Genomic DNA, 18,932 nt, shown 5'->3' on the forward strand with positions numbered 1-18,932 from the left:
ATGATTGACATTTTGACTATATTCCATCACACACACGCACACACCCCCCCCCCCACGTACGCGTGCTCACACGCCCGTGCGGAGACACACACACGTATATGCGTGAACACACACACCCGTGTGCACACAACTCTTGGGGCACCTTGGTAGTCACATGGCTAAAAAAATTTACAAAAGTAAAAAAATATTTTCATCCATTGACAATGGGAAAATGGTTGAATCTGGTATAAGAATTTTTGTGTGCATGTGTGTGTATGCGTGTGCGCGTGTGTGTGTGGTGGAATACAGTCAATATCACTACTATTTATACTTTAATGGCAGTGAGATAAACATTTTTATTTTTAATGGAAGTCAATGGGACATTGTATCTGGTATTACATAAAATACACTAATGCAATCAAATCAATCTTGTTGCTAATCTTTGACATATCCAAGTCTTTAATCACCACCAAAGCCCCATGCCCCTACAATTTATTATATGGAAAATATATATTTTTTAATGTTTTTTGTAATAAATAAAGTTACTTCAAACAATCAAACTGGCATTTAAAGGGTTAAAATCCTGAAAATTATTGAATGTTTGGTTGTTTTGAGCAGGTTTCAAGTTGTTAAAGTGATTTATGAAAAACAAAATGTTTTGTGTCTAGAGTTTTGAAAAATGACATCAATGTTAAAAAATTTGTGCCTGAGAGATTGTAAAAAAAACTGTCAGCAATACAGCACAAGGGGATGTGGCAAATGGCCAATGTAAAACTTAAGAACTGTTCTCTACACAATGCTGTGTGGTGTATATTGGTCATGTACCACAAGCTCCCAAGATGCATTAAGGCTCTTATTAACCCATTACCAATGCAATTCTAGCAGTGAAATGTGATTTAAATGATATATTGTTATGCAATATACCATGTGCTCTGTCTAAAATGTGTCCCCTCATGTTAGCCTCTTACAGTGTGTGGGGCAACCACCCTAACCCAATGGGTACTGTGCCAGGGATGATCACCTGTGCCAAACCTGACAGGGGGGTTGTACGTGACTGCTGACTACAGCCACTACTGTGGGAAGGACAGTTCTGGAGCACCTGTGGTCACCCTGAAGGGTGGGTCAGGGTTACTGAACACAGCATCTGACAGGAACAACACGAATATGGGCCTGATGTTAATGTGCATTGCTTTTTAATGCACTTAGAAAAATAGATGGCAGCATGTATGTTGTAATTTGTACTGAAAAGTTAACATTTTAGCTAAACCTGTACACCACAGGTAAGAAATCCCATCACTTCTTACTGCTATAAATGAGCAGGTGTAAAATAGCGATAAGGTAACTGAGGTTTGCAGTATTTTTCCAATAAACCATGGCTAAGTGCTCTGTCCAGGGACTCTGTGAGGTGTCACGCCTAAGGACAGCACTTAGCCTTGGTATATTTGACATTTCTTAAAATCCGGCTTATGGAGATGGATTATGTCTGCACCCCGCATTACATCATGCCTAACAGCTGTGGTATATTGGCCATATACCACACCCCCCAGTGCATACATGGATTAAGCCTAGTCTAGGACTTAAAAATCAAGTTCAATAGTAAACTCCATAAAGTTTTTTTATTTTTTGTCTTAGACTAGGCTTAATTTGTGTCTGTGAAATCGACCCTTAGTGATACTAATAATACAATAATACTCACAGACTGGCAGATAAAAGACAGCAATGAAGAGTGAGAAGCTCTCATTTTGGTCTTGAAGGTAATTAATGATCTGGAACACAGATTATTCAACATAGGCGACCATGGCTTTGAACGGGAGGTGTTTTCAATGATTGACAGAAGTCCAGATACACAGTGCATAGAATACTAAACAAACAAAGCCTATGCACACAGGTTACTGTGCACAAAATATTCTCTATTGTTATTTTAGGTGAAGACTGAGTCATGTTTAAATCACATTCAAGCTGTGTGTCTGCATGGGTGTTTGCATGATTTGTTTGTTTTACATCTGGAACTTTCATAGCAGTAATCATGGTTAAGAAAGTTTAGCCCTGTTTTTGAGCCCTGAGATGTCATTTTGTTTCTTGACTGAACGACGTAACCCCTCCCAGTTCAGCGCTCACATTATCACTTGTTTTCTTTTGCCTCCCATCATTATACATAAGGGCAGGTTGGTGTAGCCAGCTGTTTTTTCCCCTGCCATGCATCCCACTTCCCTTCTATTTCTGCTGTCTGGTAAGAATGTCCAATTCTTGTAAAGAATGTTTTTCCCTTTTTTACTTGTTTAAGAATCTACAGTGCTGTACTGAGTGAAAGGATTTCAGTTAAAAACGTATTATGACAGTATATTAATGTGCCATTTGTAACTGCTATATGGAACCTCATGTTTAGGAATTGTGACACATATCTTAACCTTTCTTCTCTGGCAGCCTGCGCAACGGCGCATGGCACCGCGAAGCCTCATGCTTTATGGCAATTTGCCAGAATGATCACGTGCACCCAGCCCGAAGCCAACCCTTTAGCTTACAGTGACTACGGGTGTTGGTGCGGCCTTGGGGGGAGCGGGACACCCAAGGATGAGGTTGATAGGTAACTGAATTTCAACCCAACCTGTTTCCGCCATGTTGACCTGATGTTCGTTTGTGTGAGTAGCTCAGAAATCGGATGACTTTCTCGTCCCTCTCAGGTGTTGCGAGGTCCACGACCTGTGCTATCGAGCAAGCAGGCACCTTCCGGAGTGCCGCCCCGTCATTGACGTCCCGTACATCAAGATGTACAAATTCTCTTGCATGAATGGGCAGGTCTCGTGTTCAGGTAACTGAACTTCAGAAGCATAATCATTTGTAGACGTACCTTTGCAATAAACAATCCATCGGTGTCTATAATAATGTCGCAGCCCTTTGAGATTATGTTTTAGATTTCTGATAACTGCTTCGAATGTTTATCATGGGCCCAAACCTGTCATCACTCCTTAGCCTCCAATGACATTTGCCAAGCCTCGGTATGTGAGTGTGACCGTGTCGCGGCCAACTGTTTCGCCCAGTCAACCTACAACCCTGAGAACAAGAACCTGGACCCAGGGGTCCACTGTCTCACCTGAGCAAAGACAAATCCTCTTGACGCAGCAAAAACATCTGAAACTAGAGGTATTTACTCTAGACTCACAGAATGTTGTTGAATCCTGTTTCATGTTAAATGTGACATAACTCATGGAATTCAATTTGTTGTGCAAAAACATTGACCTGATTAAATTACTAAATGGCATTGTGTTCAGCATTTTTATTAAAGCATAAAATAATGCAAAAGATATTGGAAAATTCCCTAATACATCTTATCGAGAATCAATATGTAAAAGCAGTCTGACAAGGTTAAATGTATGGACTGCTGCATCCAAAATCATTATGTCAACACAGCTTTTAGTATGAGTGGCAGCTGGTTTTGTCTCGCCATTAGTCATCCTTTTCTTTAAATAGCAAGATAAGTGTATGGCACATGACCTAAAGGAAGATGACTTTACAGAACATGTTATCTCTGTGTTAAACTGACAAGTGGTCTTGTGTAGGCAGCTCAGCTAAGCTCAGTTAAGAGCATGGCACCAGGGTTGTAGATTTGATCACCATTGGGGGGGCGGTATGAAAATCTATGCACATACTACTGTGAATTGCTAAGGATAAGATAACTTAAAGATGCATTCTAGGACTTTTTCCAAGTAACCAATTTTTTTTAAACCACATATTTTGGCCTGGATGTGTAATATAGTGTTCACATACATGTAAATAATACATCATTATAAAATCACTAACAGTTAGAAAAACAATTAGTTTGAGAGCAAGTTTTGACATTTTTACAACCAGCGACTCAATATCCCAGAATGCACCTTGAAATGTAAAATAGATCATATTCTTAAAATACTTCTGAGATATCAGAGAAAGGTTTAATAATTGATATAAAAACAAAATTATAACATAATGGAATAGATTTGTTGTAGGTACTGCAGGAGGAAGATGGTTTATATTGGCTTGTACAGTAGTGTAGTCACATACTTCTTTTTGTAGCGGTGAGTTGCACTAAGAACCATAACCCCATCCTGCAAAAAGAATTAAAGAGAACAATTTGCCAAGGATCAGACACAAATGTCCCGATATGCAGAGTTGAGGAAAACCCATGATATGATGTTAGTCAGCCTTATCTCAATTTAAATTCAAAGGGCCACTGATAATATTTGTGAAGGACATCTTTGTAGACGTTTTCCGATCTAGTGAGAGAAAATAAGACTGTGAGAAGGGATTCACCTTGATTGAGAGGGCATAAAGGTGGTTTAGCATCACATGATTCGGTTCTGGAAGCAGGGCCGGGTCACACTGTTCCGGATATAGAAAACATACTGTGAGCGCAAATAAATGCAGAAAATGAAACATATTTCCACCAAGTCTCCCACTGAAGGATCAATGCAGTCCTAGAACCATCACTCACAGACACGCCAGTGTCTTTGTTCAGCAGAACTTGAAGCAGGTGTGGTGGCAGGATAGGGGGGTTCTTGAGCTTGGTGTCAGTCTTGGTGATGTACGGATCTTGCCTGTACGGTCCTGGTGGAGAGCTGGAGAAGTCTGACAAAAGCACACAATGACTTGACATGTAGTAACCCACCAGGTAATATGCAACAACTTATTTCACATTAAATCAGAAGTTAAAAACTGCCTTCTTCGTGAAATAGAGTTATTGGTCAAACACGATCGGGATTATAATCTAGCATTAATACCTGACATGTCAGCACATTCCTGAGAATCAACCATCAGAGCATCAAACACCTCAAAGTCTGTCCTCTTCACCTGGATTACGTTATTGACAGTGCCAGTTTTAGTCGTCAGCACAGCCTGTGAGAGATGAAGCCCAGTTGAATGACTGAAAGCAGAGTGATTGGTATTATATCATACAGACAGAGAAAGGGTTTGAATTTACCCCTGTCGGGTCGAGGGTCCAGTGTCCATCCACACAGAACTTATACTGATGCTCTCCCTCAGGTAAGTCCACAATTGCTGTGAAGTTGTTCTGGCTGAGGCAGAAATATAACACACAAAAATAAGTAATGAGCAGGACCAATTCTGTTTCTGTCAGTATTAACAGTTTTTGTGCTAAATCAGTGCTCTGGATGAGTCTTCCCCTAATCTGCTCACCTTTTGTTCAGTGGAATCTTGGTGGCCCAGTTGTTGAATGACCCAGACACAAAAACGTCTTTGCCGGCGCCGGTCCAACGAAAGACAGTGGGGCTGGCCTGACCGGGACATTTCCTGTCACTCTCCAGGTCTTGCTGCCAGGCTAAAAATTCCTGGATCTCCCGAGGAGCCTGGACAGACACAAACACACTTAAAATGACCAACATCAGTAGACATCAAGAGCCATTCCTACATATAGTGTTAATATTCTTTAAGTGCCAATCAATAACAGAAATAATAACAATGAGTAGAAAGCTGAGGGACATTACTAAAGAAATGTAACCACGCTCACAATATAGTTTGTTAACAATCAGTATAGTGAAACATGCTAAGCAACTTTGGGTGTTGTATGATTGTCGTAATATCATTTCCCAGAAAGTTCCTCCCAAATTCGCAGAAGTGCTGGTCTGTCAAACTTGGCTTTCATTAGCCAATAAAAAAGTCACGAGAGAGACCTAAAAAGTGTGTTGATACGGTACCGAAAGCAAAAAGGATGTTTTAAGAACAAAAAACGTTTTGATGAAATATTGTTCCTACATTGCATTTACATTTTATAGTTATTCTAAACTATTAGATGGTAAGCAACCCCTTTGTATTGGAGTGTTATCAAAATTCAGGAAATCTGCTTCATTTGGAGCCATGGCTCACAGTATTTTGATTCCCAAAGACTGATATAACTAATAAACTGATGAAAATCTGGTCATTTTAAAAAGCACATACTATTATAGTAAAGAAACTCTAATGTGTATTTTAATTAAATAAACCCTTCAGTTAGTCTTCATTATCCTTAAGCATTGTATACCTTTATATCATCTTGGGTATTAAAAAGGTCAGCATCCTCTGTGCTGTCCATGATGATCTTGGGACGTGTGCCATCCTTGGTACCTTGTCCATCTCGCTGATAGGGTCTCTCACCCTGACCCGCGCTGGCCCTCTCACTGCTGCTGTTGCCCATATTGACTCAGCAACAACCACCGCACTGATCAACCAACACCAGTATGAAGAAATAATTAACAACAGGTATACAGTCAATATGGTATACGCACAGGAAGACAAGAAACACTGATAGCTGTAAATGTGAATGTGAAATATTTTTCAGAAGGAGGTCATTGATTAATATTTCGTTATTCTGTGCAGATTTCCTTCCTGACGCCCCCCTCCCCCCACAAGAAACTTTCGCGCAAAAACACAAATACAAAGCAAACGGACGCGCGCCCACACATCTACAGCGATAGAGACAAAGACAGTGGTAACACATCTACGTTCGCGATTCCGTACACTTGTCTGTTGCTTCATTTAGTCAAATTTCGAAGCATTACTTCCGGAAGATCCATGCAGGAATAACGTTCAAGTTTTACTTTTCTTACCGTCGTCAGATTTCTGGAATCCACCATGTGGAATCTACACTATTGTGTTTTCTATCGCCATTTCTCCTGAAAGGTTAGGGTGTATTTTAACCTAACTCAAAGACAACCTAGTATACTGCACGAGCACACACCTCTTCCTGTTTTCTCGCAGAGGTCACGCCTGCCTTGTCTCTAAATTATATTTAAGAACATAAAACGTTTCCATTTAAAAAAACAGTGTTACCTTTTCTTGTATGGTGTTGATTTGAATCGGCACACATTACAGGATTAGTCATTATGAATTCCCCGGATAGATATAAAACAATGAAACGTTCTGGTTTATGAACACCTATCTCTACTCTTATTTTATTTTTTACACATTTATATCATAATTTTAACCATCCTGTAGGCGTCTTAGAATTTATGGACTTTTAAAGAAACCAATCTTATAAGATTTGTGCTTCCCTTACATGATTTATATTGAAACACAATCTCTTACGAAAAAGTTTTACTGTAGTACAAGTTTCAAGATTTTTTTTAACCTGATTACTAAATCCAGATCATATTTTATGACATTGAAGAATGTTTTTGTCAATATTAAATAAAATTAATTTAATACATATAGACACACTATGCTTGTTTACTCTAATAAAAATGTATTATTGGCCCTAATAAAATAAGTAGTTCAAATCCTGAATGCTGATTGGCTGATGACCTTGTTATATGAGACCAACTTATAAGGGCAGTAAGAGTTCTGGAGGGTTTGTGATATATAGCTCATATACCACGGATTAGTGCCGAGTCCCGGCACTCTGCAAAGTGTTGAGCCTTAGAATAGCTCTTAGCCATGGTATATGGCCAATATATACCTTGTATATATACCACACTCCCTTGTGCCTTATTGTGTATGTATCAATCAAGGTTTCAAAGACAAATCTCCTGTCTGTCTCTACACATATGACTCATGAATGTGATAACCTCTGTTGTCTCCCCTCAGCCAAGGTAGACTTATTTCTTCCAATGCTTTCACACAGTCATCAAGTTTCACAACTGATCCATGCCACTCTATACACAGGGAAACCAGTCACCCACATACGCTCTGAAAAGTAGATGCTTAGATAAACAGACAGGAGTGTGAACAGCAGTCTTAGTGCTTAAGCTATACAGGTGCTGGTCATAAAATTTGAATATCATCAACAAGTTGATTTATTTCAGTAATTCCATCAAAAAAGTGAAACTTGTATATTATATTCATTCATTACACACAGACTGATATATTTCAAATGTTTATTTATTTTAATTGTGATGATTATGACTGGCAACTAATGAAAATCCCAAATTCAGTATCTCCGAAAATTTGAATATTACTTAAAACCAATACAAAAATAATATATTTTTGAAATGTTGGCCAACTGAAAAGTATGAACATGAAAAGTAAGAGCATGTACAGGACTCAATACTTAGTTGGGGCTCCTTTTGCCTGAATTACTGCAGCAAATGCAGCGTGGCATGGAGTCGATCAGTCTGTGGCACTGCTCAGGTGTTATGAGAGCCCAGGTTGCTCTGATAGTGGCCTTCAGCTCTTCTGCATTGTTGGATCTGGCGTATCGCATCTTCCTCTTCACAATACCCCATAGATTTTCTATAGGGTTAAGGTCAGGCAAGTCTGCTGGCCAATTAAGAACAGGGATACTATGGTCCTTAAACCATGTACTGGTAGCTTTGGCACTGTGTGCAGGTGCCAAGTCCTGTTGGAAAATGAAATCTGCATCTACATAAAGTTGGTCAGCAGCCGGAAGCATGAAGTGCTCTAAAACTTCCTGGTAGATGGCAGCGTTGACCTTGGACCTCAGAAAACAAAGTGGACCAACACCAGCAGATGACATGGCACCCCAAACCATCACTGGCTGTGGAAACTTTACACTGGACTTCAGGCAAAGTGGATTCTGTGCCTCTCCTCTCTTCCTCCAGACTCTGGGACCTTGATTTCCAAAGGAAAACAGAGAACATAACTTTGCACCACTCAGCAGCAGTCTAGTCCTTTTTGTCTTTAGCCCAGGCGAGACGCTTCTGACGCTGTGTCTTGTTCAAGAGTGGCTTGACACAAGGATTGCGACAGCTGAAACCCATGTTTTGCATACATCTGTGCGTGGTGGTTCTTGAAACACTGACTCCAGCTGCAGTCCACTCTTTGTGAATCTCACCCACATTTTTGAATGGGTTCTGTTTCACAATCCTCTCCAGGGTGCGGTTATCCCTATTGCTTGTACACTTTTTTCTACCACATATTTTCCTTCCCTACGCCTCTCAATTAATGTGATTGGACACAGAGCTCTGTGAACAGCCAGCCTCTTTAGCTATGACCTTTTGTGTCTTGCCCTCCTTGTGCAAGGTGTCAATGGTCGTCTTTTGGTCAGCTGTCAAGTCAGCAGTCTTCCCCATGATTGTGATGCCTACAGAACTAGACTGAGAGACCATTTAAAGGCCTTTGCCGGTGTTTTGGGTTAATTAGCTGATTAGAGTGTGGCACCAGGTGTCTTCATTATTGAACCTTTTCACAATATTCTAATTTTCTGAGATACTGAATTTTGGGATTTCATTAGTTGTCAGTTATAATCATCAAAATTAAAAGAAATATACACTTGAAATATATCAGTCTGTGTGGAATGAATGTATACATTATACAAGTTTCACTTTTTGAATGGAACTAATGAAATAAATCAACTTTCTGATGATATTCTAATTTTATGTAATTTTAAGTAATTTTTTTCAAGAAAGTAATTTTTAAGTGTGGAATCCTTATATTACTGAAATTAATTAAAAGAACAATGTGTGCAAGGAAAATACAGACATGCACTCATCAAAAAGAGTGACATTCTGATCTTCACGATCCCTAACCTTGTCTTCATTAGCACTATTGATTCTCCCACATAATCAGTGATGCTGAGCTGTTGTCGTGACGGTACCAGCTACGGTATGAGCCAGCCCTGTGGAACGTCCCATCTATTTTTAGCTGTGATTTGATTACATATCAGTTTACCGGGACCTTCTAGACTCTGCAGAGTGTGAAGGATAAGTGAGAAAGAGTTACATCGGGCATGAGGGAGGATGAGGGAAGCCCAAACAAACATCTCACCCATCTATGCCTCAACCTGCAAAAACATGGTGTATGATTAAGTGTATGTATGTTTGTAGGTGTGTGTGTGTGTCACTAAGTGAAAGAGAGCCAGAGACTTACAAGTCATGCAGGTAGAGAGTCGAAAACAATAACTTTTAACTGCACACTATTTATTGGGGTTCAGTACAGAAATGTTCCATATCACGTGGTTGGACATAGTTCAATATTAACATTAAGAGAATATGAACATGTTGTATAATCAATAATACATTCATCTGTTTTATTTCAGTTTTATAACTTTTCCACGGGGTGATAAATCATCCATGGTTGCTGCGGATCTGTTTATTATTTTACTGTTTGGCTCTATGGATCCGGAAACTTCTTGGGTTGTGTTTGTTTCCCCCTCCCTTGACGTTTCAATCTTTTTGTACCTGCTTCATGTCTTTTTCTTTACTCATGATTTGATCTACATAATGTAGCCTACACCTCTGCCTCATATTTCAACTGCAAAAAAAGAAAGAAAAAACTGTGCAATGAAATATTAAAACAAACAGTCTAATGCTCCTTCCTAATTGTACTCTACACACTTTCACGTTTTATGCTACAACAAACTTAGATTTTAGGTATAGCGGTTTTGCTTGATGTAAATTTAGGTATAGCGGTTTTGCTTCATGTAAATTTAGGTATAGCAGTTTTGCTTCATGTAAATTTAGGAATAGCAGTTTTGCTTCATGTAAATTAAGGTATAGCAGTTTTGCTTCATGTGCTGTCCATTGGGTCCAGGAGGAATGCAAACCAGCGGCTCTCTAAACAGCCTCCCATAAAGCAGTGTTACCATACTAGTACAAAAGCTGAGGTTCTTGCAAAGCAAGAGTCATACAAGACATGGTGCCATAACACACCGGTTATGTATGCAGCATACTAAACACATGTCAGACATGGTGCCATAACACACCGGTTATGTATGCAGCATACTAAACACATGTCAGACATGGTGCCATAACACACCGGTTATGTATGCAGCATACTAAACACATGTCAGACATGGCGCCATAACACAACGGTTATGTATGCAGCATACTAAACACATGTCAGACATGGCGCCATAACACAACGGTTATGTATGCAGCATACTAAACACATGTCAGACATGGCGCCATAACACAACGGTTATGTATGCAGCATACTAAACACATGTCAGACATGGCGCCTAAATAGCGACTGAATTACATTTTTCAAACAATGATTGGGCCATGCAAAACAAACCCACTCAGTGTCAAACTCTGGAAGGCAGAGCTGAAGAGGCCTACCACAAGGAGTCACTACAGCAAAGAAAGACAAGCCCGCCCAGTCTGACATCCACCCATCCAACCACTGCGGTGCTAAACCATTTTGCACCACCCTCTGCACATTGTTATGCCCTAACCAATGTTCACAATGAAGTCTAGTGGGTAGAGTGTTGGGCCAGCATCAAATCTGACCTTTTGAACCATGGATTATAATTTCACTTGGTTCATAGATTTCTTACAGAGAAGAATCTTCTAACATCAAGTTGTATTATACTTAAATCCTCCTTTAACCATCTTAGCACAAATCATATGCAAAGTCTCCAGTCATTTTTTGTAAGTTTTTCATCAACGATGTACAACCCTGTTTACAAAAAAGTTGGGACACTGCATAAAAACAGAATGCAATGATGTGCAAATCATTTATTTATTCCCTATATTTAACTGAAAATAGTACAAAGAAGACATATCAAATGTTGATCAAGTGTTATTGTTTTTGTAAAAATATGTGCCCATGTATATTTTGATGCCAGTAACATTTAAAAAAAAATACTGGGACAGGGGCTTGTATATTATCATGTTTCATCTCCTCTTCTTTTAACAATACTCTGTAAGTATTTGCTCTTAGATTATGTGCAGAATACGTTTGGGCATTGTCTTGCTGAAATAAGCAAGGCCTCCCCTGAAAATGATGTTGTTTGTCTGGATGGCAGCATATGTTGCTCCAAAACCTGTATATATGGTTCAGCATTAATGGTACTTTCACAAATGTGCAAATCACCCATGCCATGTGCAGTAATGCACCCCAATACCATCACACATGCTGGCTTTTGAACTGTGCACTGAAAACACGTTGGATGGTCCCTCTCCTCTTTAGCCCGGAGGACGCAGCATCCATGGTTCCCAAAAACAATTAGATTTGTTGATTTGTCAGACCACAGGAGAGTCTTCAGAAGTGTGCCCAAGCCCATGCAATGATTTCCACTACAGAATCGTTTCTGGTTTTAATGCAGTGTTGCCAGAGGGCCTGAAGATCACACCCATCCAATATTCGTTTTTGGCATTGTCCCTTGCATACAGAGATTTCTCCTGATTTTATGTACTGTAGATTATGAGATCTCCAAACTTAGAAATTTTACATTGAGAAACAATATTCTTAAATTGTTGCACTATTTGCCCACACATTCTCTCACAGAATGGTGAACCCCTCCACTTTTTTACTTCTGAAAGACTTATCCTCTCTGGGATGCTCTTTTTATACCCAATCATGTTACTGATCTGTTGCCAATTAATCTAATTTGTTGTAAGATGTTCCACCAGCTTCTTTTTTTTGTGTTACACAATTTTTCCAGTCTTTTGTTGTCCATGTCCCAGCTTTTTTTAAATGTAGGCATCAAAATTGTCATATATTTTTCAAGGAACAATAGCATTTTTCATTTTCAACATTTGACATGTCTTTGTACTATTTTCTATATAACATAGGGTTTAAATAATTTGCACCTCTTTGCATTCTATTTGTATTTCCATTACACACAGCTTCCCAACCTTTTTGAAACGGGGTTGAATTCTCAACACTGACTGTGTTTATGTATTGATAGATTTCTTTTCTCCAGTCGAATAACCATCTGGTGTCTGGTTTCATAAACAGCAGAAGAACAAAAGCATGTGGTTTTATAACAACACTGCTAAGTTTCTATTTTCACTACAATATAAACTGATGTGAATTTTATAAGAGGCATCCATGTTTCAAATCAAAGAAGGAATGAGGCCCGATCGGCGGCTCTGGTGACTCTTCTGTTCTGATCGTGTACTCAGAGAGGTTCCTTCCCGACTGAGGGAGATGATCTCCCCTTGTGAAAATTGCTACCTTTCACCTTTCTTCGATATTCATACTGCATGCTGTGGAGTTAAACACAGATAGCACTAGTCTGTTAATTAATAAGAAACATCATTCACTAAATTAAATATTATGAATAAGGAATGAATTACACTGATGGTTATGATAGCACATTGATGGTTATGATAGCTCATTGATGGTTATGATAGCACACTGATGGTTATGATAGCACATTGATGGTTATGATAGCACATTAATGGTTATGATAGCACATTGATGGTTATGATAGCACACTGATGGTTATTGTAGCACACTGATGGTTATTGTAGCACACTGATGGTTATTATAGTACCTTGGTAAAGTGCAATACAGAGAATATCAGGATGATCAGTAGGCCAATGACCATGGAGACTATTGCCATGTGGAGGGCTTTCCTACCCAGCCTCTTGGACCCCTCATAGTCCTCCTCATCATAACTGGTCTGAGACTTCAGGAGACAGGAGAGTAACAAACAGAGACAGGAACGATGAAAGTGAGTATGAGAGATTGTGCAACCGCAAACAATAATTGCTATTACAGTAAATCTCTTATAATTCAGAAGTAACCATTACAGGAACAGTGTGTTCACCATGAGTGGATATGGGTGAATAACAGGTGCTTTTCATCCCAGTCAATAAACCATATAGGCCTCAATTCAATCAATAATCCATTCCAAAATTTAACAAGGGAGTCTAACAAGGGAACAGTAAACATACCGCCCCTTGCAAATGATGCAGTGCCTGAATTGAGATATTGAAAGTTGCTTACACACTTTATTTTTTGAAGATCCAACCATAACCATTTCAGATTCAGAGATAAAACAGCACCAGAATGCAATGGAGCTAGCTATTATATATATATTTGTGTTGCATTTGTATTGTTTTTATTGACAGGAAGGAGAGGCTAGGAAGACAGGCAAACAGAGGGAGGTGGAGAGGAAGGTCACAGATAGTCGGCCAAGCTGTGACTCAAGCCTCTCATAAGGAGGTATGAGTGGCCTGGAGTCAGGAGCCCAGACTGCTACATCAAACCTGGCACTGTTGCTGGGTTTTCTATTGGTTATGCATCGGAACATTATAAAACATTTGTTTACCAGAAAATATCCTAAAGTGCTGAATTGCTATTGAGTTAATGGAAAAGCGACATTGTCAGTATCTTTCATCAACTTTCGTCACATATACAATTGCACAAGAAATCCCTGGGAATCAGTTCACCAAATTTCTTTTTCAGAAAAAAAACTAATGTAACAGTCTAGGGCATTATTTTGCCACCTAAATCCATAAAAGCTTTTGTAAGCTGATTGACCAATACTGAAAGTAAAGTGGGCAGAGTGTGGTGTTGGTTTGAATGAGTTTTTGCTGTTATTCGTTTTAAGACCACAAGCAAATTAAGGATTTCTCCTGTAATGTTTCACCATTGAGATTTATCTATTGTACATTGTTTTATATATCGTACATGTGAAACTGGATCTATTTTGAATCTATTCTACCCACCTAGACCAATCACTGTCTATCATTTCACAGACCTGGGGTGATTAATCAAAATACCAATTAGTGAAAGAAATAATCAAAATTGGGGTTCTCGTGTAAAAACTGCCTCAGATCCAAAAACTGTAACGATACCAGACGGAGGCAGGTGTTGTGGCTCCAGTTGCGCTGTGCGCCTCTCTGATTGACAACAGGGAAGTAGAAACATGGTCAGATGTACAGGCTGGGGTCATACACAGAAGGCACCGATACAAACTGAGGTACAAGAGGGCTAGGCAGGTCTCCAGGTCACAGGCAGGCAGAAGGTCAAAGTACTGTAATCCAACAGACAGGCAAAAGTACAGATAGGAACTGGGAATCAGAGTCAAAAGGTAGATCGGGCAGGAGCAGGTCGGTACACAAAATCCAAAACTGGAGCAATCCGAAAGAGGGCTTAGTAAAGATGCAGCAAACTAATAATCAATACCTCACAGTCAGAAGGTTGGGAGTGGAAGAACTAAATACTGGGAGAAAACAAAGGAAACAGGGAAGTGACACAGGTGATCAAATATTCTGGTGATTGTGAGGCGGGAAGAGTGATGCGTTCATGTGGAGTGGAAGGTTGCGGTCTAGGAGGAAATACCTGAACAGGGCACAGACCTTACACTATCTTACTGTCTGATTGGTCCCAAAAACAATGGCTTAGGCCTGAACATAAATATTTTCAATGAAAATTAATCACTACCTTTGATATAATCCCATTAATAATATTTTGCGATGTGGTGGAAATATATTGACAATGCTGACCCCATTCAAAGATATCATAATACTTCAAATTGATGGTATAGAAAGGCAATGTAGATTATCCAGTGTCAGTTTAATTCCTCATCTGGTTCCACATCTTTAGATGGATGGAGACATGCGTGAAGAGGGCGAGGAGAAGGACAGACTGGAATGGATTTATTTTGGATTTTGCTGTGGAGTAAGCCAGAGCATGATCATTATTTTTTACATCTATGATGAAATAATACACTAAATTATAATATTTATAGACCATGTGCGTGGTCACGTAAACTGTGCATGTGAAAGGTTTAGTTCTTGTCACCTCTTTCCTTCCACTTTACTTTATTGAACTTATCCCTGCCCATCCCATTCAACTCACAAGGCAGGCTTGTGCTTGACCTCCGAATCTATTAACTAATCTCCCTCCAAACCAGCCCCAGGCCTCTAATTACTACTTTGTCTCTTTCTCTGTTTTCTAATGCCTCCCTATCTGCCACCACCTAGATGGTCGTGTGCAATCCAAACAGTTCTCTCTCCCTCACTCTCTTCTCCAGCATCCTGTCATCTCATTCATCTGTTAGGTCACAATTAACTCCCCAGCTGCCTCCGCTCCTTGTTTAGGCAGGCTTCGGCGTTCATCATCACCGGCCATCTAGCTGCTACCGTTCCTCTTTTCGTCATTCCATTTGTTTCGTCGTGTTTTCACACACACATGGTACATATTCCCTTGTTGGTCTCAGCATATATATTCCCTGTGCTCCCCCATGTCTTTGTGTGTTATTGTTCCATGTGGAGTATGCATTGCTGGGTACTGCTGTGCTAGCCGAATGCACCATTTTCTTTGATTCACGTCATCCTGCGCCTGGCTCCGTCCAGTTCACCTGCTACACGGGATAACAGATGCATGGTAGAACCAGGCGGAAGAGGAGCTCCTGGCTGTTAACCCTTTAACATCTGTGATCTTTGATTTGACACAGTCATGAACATATATTCTGTCCTGTAATGCAACTTGACCTCAGCTCCAATCATCACAACAAAATCCGCCCTGTCAGCATTGTGCGTACCCGTTTGTGTATGACGCTGACAGGGCTTTGGATTTGGACAGGCTATTTTTGTAGCTCACACATTACTGATTCACTTTCACTGAGACAGGTGCATCACAGTTAATAGCACACCATGCATTGTGTCTTAACCAAAAAGTATTAAATACTGACATTATTCTGACATTAAATAGCTACAGTTCGCTTTACTGAAGTTACTACAGATCTCCTTCTGCAAACTAAAGTTCCCAGGGGTTTAATGCATGTGCCGGCTTATTTGCGTACATTTCCTTTAGACATAGCTGCTGCTTCAGGATCTTAGGAAAAGGTCAGAATAAAGCCAGCTCCACAGTCACACATAGGAGATGACTTGGGCTCAACGCCTTTCTACCAAGAGAACATGATTTGTTGCACCATATTTTGACCTGTTTTAAAAATATTTCAAACCATTCCTTGTCAGCTGTAACACATGGTCATGCCACAAAATGACCATGAAGCTATGTTCATGGCTTGGTTTTCACACAAGATGAAATAAAAAGCGATATTTCTTAATAAAGAATGTTGTTGGACAAAACAAGCAGTCATCAATATTAAACACTCTAAACAATGTCCAGAGAGTCAACAGGTCACATATCACTGACCCATACCCAGTACCAACAGTGGGTCAGGCTTACCAGAACCGAGAAGACCAGAGCCACAATGTTGACAGGCCAGGCTGGACAGAAACAGGTGAAGATGGTAAGGTAGATGTAGTTCTTCAGATGAGGAACCTCCTGTGCTTCCCTGAGCCCCAAATGGTTAGCGCCTCCATCCATTGACAGATTTGTCTTTAAATTTGTTTGCTTGAGTGCCACTGGAGACATCAGATCATCTTCATCTGGTCCCTGGTCAGACGAGATGAACGGATTGCAGATATTGGACCCAGGTCAAATGAAATGAAACCAATGTATGGGAAATAAACTGAGCTAGGGAATAGGGTGTTAAGATTATCTTAGGCATGGAAATACTGAAGAAGATTTGAGGCTTCAGCCAGACATGAAAATGACCTAATTATATTCACGGGTGAGAACTATCCTTCTTTTGAAAGAGGAGGGGCATAAGAAGGAGAGGGGGAGGAACAAGGAGAGAAGGAGGAACAAGGAGAGAGGGAGGAACATGGAGAGAAGGTAAAAAGGAGATGAACTGGGTTCAAGAGAATTCATGTGAAAAGATTCAATTCATGTCAGCGACTGAGGAGAAGGGAGAAAGACAGTTGAAAAAGCAATGACCTGCACACAGAGCTGCTGTCGCTGCCCACAGCCCTACTGGTCCCGTAGCTAATTTTGTCTCAAGCTCAAGGATCAAACAATAATATATAATGAGAAATGTAAAACATTTGGCAAATAAAAACAAAATGTTCCCAACACATGTACAGATTTCTCACACATTAAATTTCATTAAGCTTTTTTGGGCAAAATATTTAAACGTTCACGTCTCTTAAAATCCATCCAAAAAATGTATTATATCGGTCAATATTTTTCACCTTCGAATAACCACTGTGATGGTTTTTGAATGCTCAGTTATAAAAAGCCAACAGACATTTACATTTATCAAAGAGAAATAAGTATTCTTCTCTTTTCACTTGTCGTCTGAATGCCTTTGAACATCTTGTGGAAAGATTTGGTGTTGAAAGGCCCTGTACCAGTTAGCTGTGTCATTGCGAGACCCGGGTTCATTTGATTGACTGATAGGAGTGTTGGAGGTTGGGAGATTGTGCACGTTGTGGATGCTGATGTAAAGGCAATGACTCGCTTGAAAGTAAAGAATGGACTACAAGGCCTACTTTGATGACATGAAATATACTCTACAGTAGGACGTAAAAAACATTTCATTGGTGGTCAATGAGATAAATCACTGGTTGGTCTCTTAAACTTCTAAAGTAGTATGTGGAGATTGCATTCCTCTGAGTTTGCTTTTAAGTATACCTTTCACACCTCGAAAATCAATCCATCTCTCCCTTTTCTGATACTGTTTTCATTAAAAAAAAGTTGGGAAAGACAGTTACTCAAGGGATATGAAGAATGTTTTTAAAATAATTTATTAGGAATTTTAAAAAGGGTTTTCCAAAGGGAAAAAAGAGAAAATATAACAGAAAATAAACAGAAGAGGGTTACAGTGTTGACGTTACCTTTCAGAATGAACACAGAATCCAAAGGCTGCCACACTGTGCCAATCAGCAGACTTAAAAAATATAAAAATCCACAGCTTGGTGATACGAAATTGACAACGGCTCTTGTTCTTCAACTAACCATAAAATGAAAACACTTTTTTTTACCTTCCAGTGCAACAACGTAACCATTCGGAAAACAAAATGATTGCGGCCTTTTAAAAAATATATTGCTTCTTATGGGTTTCAGGGTTACAGTCTTTGTCATCCAGTAGATATGCAAAATCTCTGTCAGTGTGGAGAAGGGGTTGAGGATAAATACATACAACCACATCATGGGAAATCCTCAGGACCACCACTTAGATTTAAAATAGAGTGTTAAAGTAGAGTGTTAAAATAGCACTGGAATTAATGAAGGAATCCCATTCACACACTGACAGAGACAAGGAAGTTCAGTAACACACCAAAATGGCAGCAATAAATTCACATTTGCCACCAATGTATCAATTCCCTGACAATACATTTCACACCCGATGCCAATAAGTGTGACCACATAATACAGCCATACATAGCACTCACACAGAAACACAAACAAACAAGCACTCAAACTCATCAACTGAATCAGCGGAGTAATTCAGCCATAAAATCGTACCATTGCGAAACACTCTCACAACTGTTCCAGTA

General features: G+C 39.7%; 3 protein-coding genes across 3 annotated transcripts; 1 reads left to right on the top strand and 2 right to left on the bottom strand.

The window, feature by feature from the left end:
* Positions 1-2,104: 2,104 nt before the first annotated feature.
* On the top strand, positions 2,105-3,232 carry pla2g1b (phospholipase A2, group IB (pancreas)). Its single transcript, XM_010876326.5, has 4 exons — positions 2,105-2,209; positions 2,404-2,563; positions 2,661-2,788; positions 2,950-3,232. The coding sequence occupies exons 1-4, from the start codon at positions 2,176-2,178 to the stop codon at positions 3,072-3,074; spliced, it is 447 nt and encodes a 148-aa protein (XP_010874628.2). The 5' UTR covers positions 2,105-2,175; the 3' UTR covers positions 3,075-3,232.
* Positions 3,233-3,238: 6 nt separating this feature from the next.
* On the bottom strand, positions 3,239-6,707 carry prkab1b (protein kinase, AMP-activated, beta 1 non-catalytic subunit, b). The gene is made up of 8 exons (XM_010876327.3): positions 6,555-6,707; positions 5,990-6,166; positions 5,149-5,318; positions 4,934-5,027; positions 4,734-4,848; positions 4,448-4,581; positions 4,267-4,335; positions 3,239-4,061 (listed from the first exon to the last, which is right to left on the bottom strand). The coding sequence occupies exons 2-8, from the start codon at positions 6,140-6,142 to the stop codon at positions 3,984-3,986; spliced, it is 813 nt and encodes a 270-aa protein (XP_010874629.2). The 5' UTR covers positions 6,143-6,166; positions 6,555-6,707; the 3' UTR covers positions 3,239-3,983.
* A 5,726-nt stretch (positions 6,708-12,433) lies between these two features.
* On the bottom strand, positions 12,434-17,088 carry LOC117595447 (transmembrane protein 233). Its single transcript, XM_034296668.1, has 3 exons — positions 16,777-17,088; positions 13,127-13,261; positions 12,434-12,836 (listed from the first exon to the last, which is right to left on the bottom strand). The coding sequence occupies exons 1-3, from the start codon at positions 16,963-16,965 to the stop codon at positions 12,825-12,827; spliced, it is 336 nt and encodes a 111-aa protein (XP_034152559.1). The 5' UTR covers positions 16,966-17,088; the 3' UTR covers positions 12,434-12,824.
* Between the last annotated feature and the right edge of the window lie 1,844 nt (positions 17,089-18,932).

The sequence above is a fragment of the Esox lucius genome, chromosome 13, assembly GCF_011004845.1.
Source record: "Esox lucius isolate fEsoLuc1 chromosome 13, fEsoLuc1.pri, whole genome shotgun sequence".
In the NCBI taxonomy this organism is placed as follows: Eukaryota; Metazoa; Chordata; class Actinopteri; order Esociformes; family Esocidae; genus Esox; species Esox lucius.

Excerpts from the sequence above, each read along its gene's own strand:
- pla2g1b (XM_010876326.5), top strand. The coding sequence starts at position 2,176 with ATGCATCCCACTTCCCTTCTATTTCTGCTGTCTG. Across the intron at positions 2,210-2,403 it reads CCTTCTATTTCTGCTGTCTG|CCTGCGCAACGGCGCATGGC; the intron begins GTAAGAATGTCC and ends CTTCTCTGGCAG. Across the intron at positions 2,564-2,660 it reads CCCAAGGATGAGGTTGATAG|GTGTTGCGAGGTCCACGACC; the intron begins GTAACTGAATTT and ends CGTCCCTCTCAG.
- prkab1b (XM_010876327.3), bottom strand. The coding sequence starts at position 6,142 with ATGGGCAACAGCAGCAGTGAGAGGGCCAGCGCGGGTCAGGGTGAGAGA. Across the intron at positions 5,028-5,148 it reads AAGATTCCACTGAACAAAAG|CCAGAACAACTTCACAGCAA; the intron begins GTGAGCAGATTA and ends TTTCTGCCTCAG. Across the intron at positions 4,582-4,733 it reads GGAATGTGCTGACATGTCAG|ACTTCTCCAGCTCTCCACCA; the intron begins GTATTAATGCTA and ends TGCTTTTGTCAG.
- LOC117595447 (XM_034296668.1), bottom strand. The coding sequence starts at position 16,965 with ATGTCTCCAGTGGCACTCAAGCAAACAAATTTAAAGACAAATCTGTCA. Across the intron at positions 13,262-16,776 it reads CTCTGGTCTTCTCGGTTCTG|TCTCAGACCAGTTATGATGA; the intron begins GTAAGCCTGACC and ends TGTCTCCTGAAG.